General features: G+C 49.4%; 1 protein-coding gene across 1 annotated transcript in view; it reads left to right on the top strand.

Moving 5' to 3' along the window:
• The window catches only part of SGCA (sarcoglycan, alpha (50kDa dystrophin-associated glycoprotein)), a 12,145-nt gene extending 6,712 nt beyond the window's left edge, over positions 1–5,433 (top strand). The window contains exon 9 of the mRNA XM_006832468.1: positions 5,229–5,433. Coding sequence (XP_006832531.1) covers positions 5,229–5,409 — 181 coding nt within the window. The 3' untranslated portion in view covers positions 5,410–5,433. The remainder of the gene's footprint in view (positions 1–5,228) is intronic.
• The last annotated feature ends 4,291 nt before the right edge of the window (positions 5,434–9,724 follow it).

The following is a 9,724-nucleotide window of genomic DNA, read 5'->3' as shown; positions in this document are numbered from 1 at the left end:
AACCTGGGGAAAGGGTTTGAGAATCAACTGAAAGACTCCCTGCAAACACACATTTCATTATGAGTCCAGCCTGGCTCTGCCACATAATTACTTTGTGATTCTTGTTAAATACACCTTCTTTCTGGGCTTCAGTTTCTCCACCAGTAAGACGAGGTGGTGGGATAGCTGATGCCTATTCCATCACCTCATCTCCAGTCCTTCCCAAATCCATCTTCCCAAGCCTTTAATTTGCCTGAGATGTCCCACACCCACAGCCTTACCCTTCCTCTGTACCCCACTCGTCTTCCTCACCCACTGCCCTGGGTCCCAAAGATTCCAGGAGGCGAGTATGAAATAAGTGAGCTTCCTTTTATTGGCATTGCATTGGGCCTATGGCAAATCCTGGTACCCCTGCCCACTTGCCTGGCCTGCCTCATTAACTGTGGTGGCATCTGGCCATCCTGCGGACACGCTTCTGCCTTTGTCTGGAGCCCAGTTGTGGCTAATGCTGCCCAAGACAGTGTTGCCCAGGCATCTGCTGCGCAGGCTGCCACCGCCTTTGCTGTCTCTTGACCTTGAGCTTGGACTTAGAGGCCTGCTTCTTGCCAATACAGTAGGAGCCAGAGACCCCCTTGCCGGTCACCTGCTTGAGCATGCCCTTGTCCACCAGTCCCTTGAGCACTCGCTTGAAGTGCTGGGCATTTCAGGCCATGTCATAGCCTGTGTTGGTAACAGCCTTCTTCAGGGCGGCCAGGGACATGCTGTGGTGTGCCTCCTTGTCAGCCACAGCTCCCAGGATCACCTGGGATATGCTGGGCCTCCTCTGGGCTTTGGAAAAGATGCGGTGCCCAGTCTCACTCTTGTTAGGGATTCTGGCATGCTGGCCAGCTGGCCCCCTCTAAGGGCAGTGGTGGAGGCTAAGGACTCAGCTGGGGGCAGTATTGAGGTATCTTTCTGCATCTCTCCCTGAGGTAGGTGATGGGAGCTGCATGTGGGGACCTCCACAGTGGTGGCTGGAAGTCTCCACTAGGTTACTCCTTGGCGGGTGGATGGATGAGGTGCGTCCAGTTCCTGTTCCCTTGTAGGGTTCCCTGTAGGGTTCTGCCTACACCTTATCCCAGGTGGCCAGATAGAGGAACAGGGGTGTTAGCCCACAACTGGCCTCAGCCGATTTGTGCCAAGGGGACAGGGGGCAGTAAAGTTATCTCTATGGTGACCTCAGAGGGATAGTGTGCAGCCGCCAGAGTCCTGTGGAGGTCACAGTGACCCCATTGTTCCCTCCTAGGAGGGTGGGAGGTGCCAGATCAAGTGGGACATGGGATAAAGGGATGGGGTGGCCGGCCCAGGTACAGGGGTCCACACAGAGTGCGCACATGTGTGAATGCACGTATGTGTGGGATCTGATCTTAGGGTGTGCTGAACTCCCAGATTTAAACCCACCATTTTGCCTCTACCATCTTGACCCACTGAATGTCTGAGTTTCTGGGTTAGGGAATACAAACATTTTAAAAATCAGAATTATATCAGCATTTATGAATTCTTAGGCTGCTGGGTGGCACAAACGGTTTTCAATCAACTGCTGTCTAAAGGTTGGTTGTTGAAACCCACACAGAGGCACCTCAGAAGAAAGGACTGGCAATTACTCCCATATACATTACAGCCAAGAAAACGCTATGGAGCAGTTCTATTCTGTAACATATGGGGTCATCTTTAGTTGAAATTGACTTGACAGCAACAGTTTATGAATTTTTATGGTGAATATATTTTCCAGAGTAAATACATAATTAATTCCTCCATTGACTTTCTATATAAAACAGTTAAAAGGCTTCACTTTATTTATTTATTTTTTTTCTGTTTTCATTTTTATTTTACAGAAAATTTTACCCCCATTGGGAGCATGTACATTTTACCTGGAGGATTTAATTCTTCTTTTGGCCTGTGCCAAATTTGATCCATTAGCGCTTTTTCCATTGTTGGTTACCTCGTATGACCAATATTTCCACCACATTCAGTATTACTGAGCCAGTTTGGTAAATCTGAATATTCTCAGGAAAATTTGATTCAGCCGTCAATTTTGAGTTAATAGCCAATTTTACCATATGTGATATTATTGTTATTGTTAAGTGCCGTTGAGTCGATTCCGACCCATAGCGACCCAGTATAGGGTTTCCGAGGAGCAGCTGGTGAGCTTGAACCACTGACTTTGCAGTTCCAACGACTGTGCAGTCTGATGCATTAGCCCACAGCGCCACATATTAGCCCTTGTCAATTTGGGTTTTGTGATGTTTAATTTCTACAAAATCCCATTTTTTCCTTGTTCAGTGTCTGCCATTTTTCATATGCTCCACAAGTTAGAATTCTGCTGCCTGGTTTTCATTGATATCAAATTTTACTCCTCACAAAGTCCTCTGGGCCCCATGACCCGTGAATATGTCTAGGTGTCAGTGGCAGGGTGTGAGGACTCATTTGTTGGTGGTAGAGTGGGGCTTGCACTTTCCCTTTGGTTTGGCAGCCACACCCACAATGGTGTGTGTGTGTCTGTGTGTGTGTGTGTGTCTCCGACAGAATGCCTGTCCATTTGTCTGCCCAAGTGCTGATGTGGAAGGATTGTGGGGGGAGGCACTGTGGTTCTGGCTGCCACTTCTGCTCTAGAAAAACATCCCAGAACTTTTTTCCATCTTTATGAGTTGCCAAAGTAATGAGACCCAGATGTAGGCTGGAGGGCCAGGCAGGGGACCCTAAATGAAAGTCCTTTCCCCACCAGGGGGCATTATCTACCTGGCTGCCTTGCTCTTGGCATCCACACACTTCTTGCTCCCCACCCCCATCAGCCTCTCCTTGCCTGGGAAAGGAAAATGGTGTTTTGGATAACTTGGCTTGTCGAATTCCAGACTCTGGAGCTCATCTCATCTCGACCCTCCCCCAGACAGTAACTCCACCTCTTCCTGTGGGGGGCAGGACTCTTTCTACTCTCTGGAGAGGAGTGTGGCTCATTTGTTGTGAGGCTACAAAGTCTTTATTACAGTCTAAACTTTCAGCTTCTAGCTGGAGTCTGTATCCACTAACTACTTTTTCTTTCCCCTGTCTAGTAATCCAAGGGCAAGTGGGGTTACTTAAACTCTGATGGCTCTTCTCCCACTCCAAGAAAACCAATTCTTACTGATTCTAATGCAAAGTCCCTACTCCACAGGCTGGTCCCATAGCTGAGGATGGGTTTGGGTAAATTGGGTTTGAAAACATCCTCCGCTGCAGGCCCAGTTCATTGGGTGAGTGTGCCGTCATAAAAGAACGCTGGTGAGGAAGTATAATAATAGCAACAGAAGGCGCCCTATAATAATAGCTACCATTGTTACTTGCTGACCAGGGGAGATTATAAGTGCTTTTCCTATGTTAACTATTTAAATACAACTGTGTTACAGTTGAAGAAACTGAAATATAGTGAGATTAAGTGATTTGCCTGAGGGTGCATAGCCAGTAAGCAGTGGAATCCAGATTCAAGCCTACAGCAAGTCTTTACACTTATACTCACGGAAGCAGCAGTCAAGAAATCAGGCGCAGTATTGCATTACGCAAATCTGCACAAGACCTTTTTAAAGTGTTGAAGAGCAAAGATGTCAGCTTGAGGATTAAGGTGCACTTGACCCAAACCATGGTATTTTCAATAACCTCATATGCATGTGAAAGCTGGACAGTGACTAAAGAAGATCGTAGAAGAATTGATGCCTTTGAGTTATGGTGTTGGAGGAGAATATTGAAAGTGCCATGGGCTGCCAAAAGAACCAATAGATCCGTTTTGGAAGACAGAGTGCTCCTTAGAGGCCAAGATGGCCAAACTTTGTCTCTCATACTTTGGACAGATTGTCAGGAGGGAACAGTCGCTGGAGAAAGATATCATGTTTGGTAAGATGGAGGTCGGAGAAAAAGAAGAAGACCCCCAACGAGATGGATTGGCCAGGTGGCAGCATCGATGGACTCAAGCATGGCAACAGTAGTGAGGTTGGCCCAGGATCGGGCAGTGTTTCATTCTGCTGTGCATAAGGTCACAATGGGTCGGTACCGACTCGATGGCACCTAACAACAACAACAACAGCAACTGTGCTCTCCTGCCTTTCAGAAGGAACTAGAACGGGTTCAACAGTAACAGAATGCGAGCCTGTACGAACATCAAAGGAGAATGCTGTTGGTAGTGATGATGTGCCGTGGAATCAGTACCAACGCCTAGCGACTCTGCATAGGGTTTCGGAGGCTGTAAATCTTTACAGGAGCAGAAAGCCTCGTCTGTCTTCTGAGGAAATGGCAGGTAGCTTTGAACTGCTGACCTTGAGGTTAGCAGTCCTACTCATAACCATTATTCTGTCAGAGTTCATTCAAATGAGAATAGGGTTATCCAATCTGAGAAGAAACTGGAGCTAGATTTCAAGAAGGACTTTCTGATAGATGAGGCAGTCACTCTATTCAGTTGCCGCTGGGATTCCCAGCCTTCAAGGAGCCCTGATCTGAAACAAAGACTGGGCTGGAGCCTGGTGGGAGGTTAACGCTGGGGTGTGACTGGGAGGGGGTTTGAAGGCATTGAAGGACAGGCCTGAAGAGCTAAAAGATGAGATGATCAATATCTGACAGGAGATGTGAGAGGAGAGGTTGTTCCTAGGAGGGGAACATCTTGGGCAAAGGCTAAGAAGTGTGAAAAAGTGAAGGCTGTAGGGTTGCTAGACCAACACAGGGATAGGAGGGAGGGTGCTCTGTGGTTGGAGAAAGTATTGGAGGTAGCGGAGCTGAATGCCTGAGGAGACCCAGAAGGCTACCAGAACATCAAATGCAAATAGCAAGCAACCCTCTGGGAGCACATGTCCGCGGTGGATATCAGTTCATGTCTTAGAATCTCGTGAGCACTTGCCAACATACTGTTGTACACCAGGATCTTGCATTTTCTCATTTAACCCTCACAAAAATCCTATAAGGAAGGTATTATCATCCTATTTTACAGCTGATGAAACTGAAGCACAGAGTCATTAAGGAAAGGCACATAGCTCTGAATCCAGCTCTCTCCCCAAAGCCTGTGCCTCAATCACTGGGCACTGAACTGGCATTCCGAGAGCTTCCTGTTTGTCCAATCCCCATGCATGTGTGTCCTCCCCCAGGATGAGTGGGGAAGAGTGCAGGGTGGTTCAGAGGCAGTGCCAGGCTGGGCTCCCAGGCCACTGTGCAAAGCTGTGGGTGCTGACATCACCAATGGCCCTGCCTGCCCCCAGCATCCAGATGGTTCACCATGGCACCATCCGAGGGAATACGCAGGAGCTGCGGCAGATGGCAGCCAGCCGTGAGGTGCCCCGACCACTCTCCACCCTGCCAATGTTCAACGTGCGCACAGGCGAGAGGATGCCTCCCCGTGTGGACAGTGCCCAGGTGCCCCTCATCCTGGACCAGCACTGAAGACCAAGTCAGGTGGGTCCGGCTGGGCAGTCCCAGCTTCCCCTTTCTCAGAACAAAGTGGTCAGGGCAGGTGGTGAGGTATGGTGGAGGTGGGGGGCACAATCTAGGCCTGTCCCTTTTGAGCTAGACAGTGTCAGGTGGGATCAGAGGTCAAGTGAGGAAGGCTGGATAGACTGGCCCTCACAGTCCCTCACTCTGTCTTTCCCCAGCCTGACCTCAACTTGTGTTCTGTTCCCACAGAGAGCAGCCACGGTTCCATCCCATCTGCTGATTCCAGCTCCTGGCCTGACTGGACCCAGGCTTGCATCAAATAGAGAAATGGAGACAGTGGGGGAGCAAGTATCTGGAGTCAGAACCACAGAATAAAGAAATATCTGCTGCTCTGCATGTCTGTCTCTGCCAGTGTCTCCCCCTCAACAGCCTCTTCCTCAGCCCTCACTGTCTAGAGGCAACCAGAGCAGGCCGCCCTGCCTGCCCTCAGGTCTCTGCAGTTTGCTGTTTGCTCTACAGGAAAGCACAGAAGGAGCTGCTGGAAGTTTCATGTGACTGATAGCGAAGGATTATTGACTCATTATTCTGACTCAATGGCACTTACAACCATTCCCATTTTACAGACAAGGAGACTGAGGCCTAGGGAGAGTAAATGACTTACCCAAGCTAACAGGGCAATCAGTGGCAGAGCCTGGATTAGAACCTGGCCCGTGTGCCTCCACATTGCTTTCTGGATGGTTGAAGGGTTCTGGAAGCAGGAGTTTAGGCTCCTCCCTAGAGATTTAGTCAACAGTTGATGAACCCTTAAGATTCCACAAAGAGTCCCTTTGTATATCCTGTTTTGAGGGAAACTAATCTGGAGATAGATTTGTTTTGTAAGAAGTGCAGCCAGAGTGCTCCTTGGAGGCCAAGATGGTCAAACTTCGTCTCTCATACTTTAGACATATTGTCAGGAGGGAACAGTCACTGGAGAAGGATATCATGTTTGGTAAGATGGAGGGTCAGAGAAAAAGAGGAAGACCCCCAACAAGATGGATTGGCCAGGTGGCAGCATTGAAGGACTCAAGTGTGGCAACAGTAGTGAGGTTGGCCCAGGATCAGACATTGTTTCGTTCTGCTGTGTAGAAGGTCACTATGAGTCGGTGCCAACTCGATGGCACCTGACAACAACAATAATCTGGAGATAGAGAGGCAGCTGAGATGCAGGACTTCGAATATCCCAGGACCAACAGCCCCTTCCCAGTGGGGTCCTTCTTGTTGGGTTTGTTCAGAGTTCTTCAGAGTTCTGGGTTAGTGTGCTAGACTTACTAACATTATCATCTGGTCCTCTCTGGCCATGCTGCACATCCCATCCCCTGCTAACCAATCAATCTAGCACAAATTCCATAAACGTTTATTGAAGTGGATGGAGGCATGGTGTGTATAATTTAACAAGGTGTTGTTGGATGAGTGCTCAGCCTTCCCCAACTAAACAGTTCCTTTGACAGAAGGTGGCCTCGGACTTCCCTGCTCTTTACTCCTTTCTCCTGGTTCCCTCATCAGAATGAAAGCAGGAGGTGCACATAGGATGGGAGGCTCCAAGCTGCTTGCTGAGTGGCTCCTCTTGGACCCCAGTCCCCTTAAGGAGGGGACAGCCTTCTCCCTCTGTGCTCCTGCTCCCTGCAGTCAGGCCACTCCCAGACCCCCTACGTGCTCTTCCTATGCTGGCCAGGAATGGAAAAGTTCGAGGCCAATTCCAGGCCTTGGAATCTTGGCAGTACCTTCCTCTCTGCTCAGCTCCAAGGAGCACACCGGAGCCTGGCTACAGGCCGGGGAGGAAGTAACCCAGACAAGTAGCGGGGACGATGGTGTGACTGCAGAGACAGAGAGTTGTGTCTGGGCACACATGAACACACCCAGTTGCCTGGCAGTGGGCCACAGGTGGGCACAGACACTTAGCACCTCTCTACTCACCGGGCACTTAGCTCCTCACTCTGGTGAGTGAGATGCCACCCAGCAGTCATCCCGCTCCCATTAGTAGCAACCGGTCTGTCCCCCTCCCTTGTCTGTTTCCACAACAGTCCCAGGACAACACCCACCTCCACCCTGAGACTCACAGTGTAGTCTTCCCTCCAACTCACAGCCTGGCACTGCTCCCAGGGTCTAGTGCATGGCCTCCGTCTTCATACTAAATAAGTCCTCATACGTGGTGTGCCTCTCTGGACAGTTCTAGGATGATCTCAGCCAGAGTTGGCTGTTGTAAGATATCAGCCCTCAGATAAGCACTTCTCCCTAATTCACGAAGCTTCCTACAAGGAGGAGCATGGATTTGCCCATTTCACAGGGAATGCCTTCAAGACCCACGTAGCTGGTTATGTTGGGTCTGGTGTCAGCAGTGTCCAGTCACTCCCGCAGCCTAGATGGGACTACTGCTCCGATGAAAAGCAGAACTTCCTGGAGGGGGTTGGGAGAATTGGTGAGCCTCTGGTAAGTAGCTCCCAGGAATGGAGACAAGATTACATCTAAGCATTCATGAAAACACACCAAAGCCAGAAGTCCATGGGGTCTCCCTGCCTCCTTGAAATCCAGAACAACTGGTTCTACTTCCATCCTGTACCCTGTGAAAAATTCCGTCTCTCCCTGTGAGTCTGGCGTGGAGGCTAAAAACGTGCTTCATGTTTGTTGATCTGCTACCCACCGGAGATGTGTGGTAAGGGCAACTGTGAGGTGATAAGGGTTTTGAATGTTGCTGGTTCCTGATGAGTCAATTTTGACTCTCAGTGACCCTGTGTGTATCAGAGTAGAATTGGGGTTTTCAATGGCTGACGTTCTGGAAGTAGATCCCCAGAACTTTCTTTCAAGGCTCCTCTGGATGGACTCAAGCCTCCAACTTTTTGGTTAGCAGCCAAACGTATTAGCCTTGCACCGCTCAGGGACTCCAAATAAAAGACAATATTAAACTTAATCTTGCCCATTTCTGGTGTGGCACTGTGGGCTAAAGCACTAGACCACAAGGTTGGTTTGAACTGCAAGGTCGGTGGTTCAAACTTACCAGCTGCCCCTTGGAAACCCCATACAGGGGTGCTATGAGTTGGATCTCGACGGCACTTACCAACAACTAGTAGATGAAGATATACATGTGTGACCCACATTTTATTTGCGTTGGGCCGTGGTAGTTTCATTGTTTTTACTTTATTTTCATCCCAGATCAACTCAAATTCATATCACAGCCCCTTTCCTTGCGTCTTATAGAGTACCTGCTCACACCAGGCCTCCAAGGGCATCTGTGTTCTTGCCTCAGGCTTGGGGACCAGAGGCATTGGTCTCACAGCAGAGAATTCACCTGGAAGTTGAGTATGTGGCCTCCTTGTCTTGAAATGTGTTGAGGTCCCCACTGTGGTTCTCCTCCTTCTCTTCTCTGCCCCTTCCCTCCCAACAATGCCCCACCCACTCACCTACTTCTTCAGTACTCTGTGCACCAAACTCATCTTCCTCCAAACCTTGTTTAGCTTATCATCTTCAAAATGTTGGAGTCTCCATGTGTATAAAGGTCCTGATGTGGCGCCAAAGGAAAAGCACAGGATTGCTAACTGCAAAGTTGGCAGTTCAAAACCACCAGCTGCTCATTGAAAGCCCTGTTCAGGGTTGCTGTGAATCAGAACCGACTTGAAAGCACGTAACAATAACAGGCAAGGCCCATCTTCCAAGTGTGGAGATTCCTTCTCCTAGGGTCCTACCTCCCTGCCTGTTGAACTTTGAAAGCCTCCCTCCCCAGCACAGTGAGAAAGGCGCGGTAAACACAGACTCTCACCTGCACCATGACGCCACACCCCCTAGGACTTTAGAATGCTCATCTGTCCTACACCAAGGTGCCTATTTCTACGTTCGTCCATATGTGCTTGTCAAGACCTCCTGTGCCCTCTTTCATGCATCTGCATATACAGACCCCCAAATACCTGGACCCACATGCTGTCTTTTCCACCATCCTAGGTGTGGGTAAGCGGCTTCCTATATAAATCCCCACTCACCCTGACACATACACGGCACGGGTGTAGGGCCCCTTGAGCATGTATCCACAGGGGAGTGAGCATGCCGAAAATCAGATAGATTCACCCACAGGCGCCTACCCAGAATCTCACACTAGGGGGCATTTGATTAGACCCACCCCACTCACTCACACAGCCTGACACACACACCTCACTCACACACATTCACACAGTAGTATCACACACACAGCCTGACACACATGTAGCTCACATACATTCACACAGCCTCATTCACTCACACACCTCACACAGTCTGACACACATGCAGCTCACATACATTCACACAGCCTCATTCACTC

Source organism: Chrysochloris asiatica, unplaced genomic scaffold, assembly GCF_000296735.1.
Source record: "Chrysochloris asiatica unplaced genomic scaffold, ChrAsi1.0 scaffold00007, whole genome shotgun sequence".
Lineage (NCBI taxonomy): Eukaryota > Metazoa > Chordata > Mammalia > Afrosoricida > Chrysochloridae > Chrysochloris > Chrysochloris asiatica.
The sequence above is the reverse complement of the archived record's forward strand: the minus strand, read 5'-3'. Positions and strand labels throughout refer to the sequence as shown.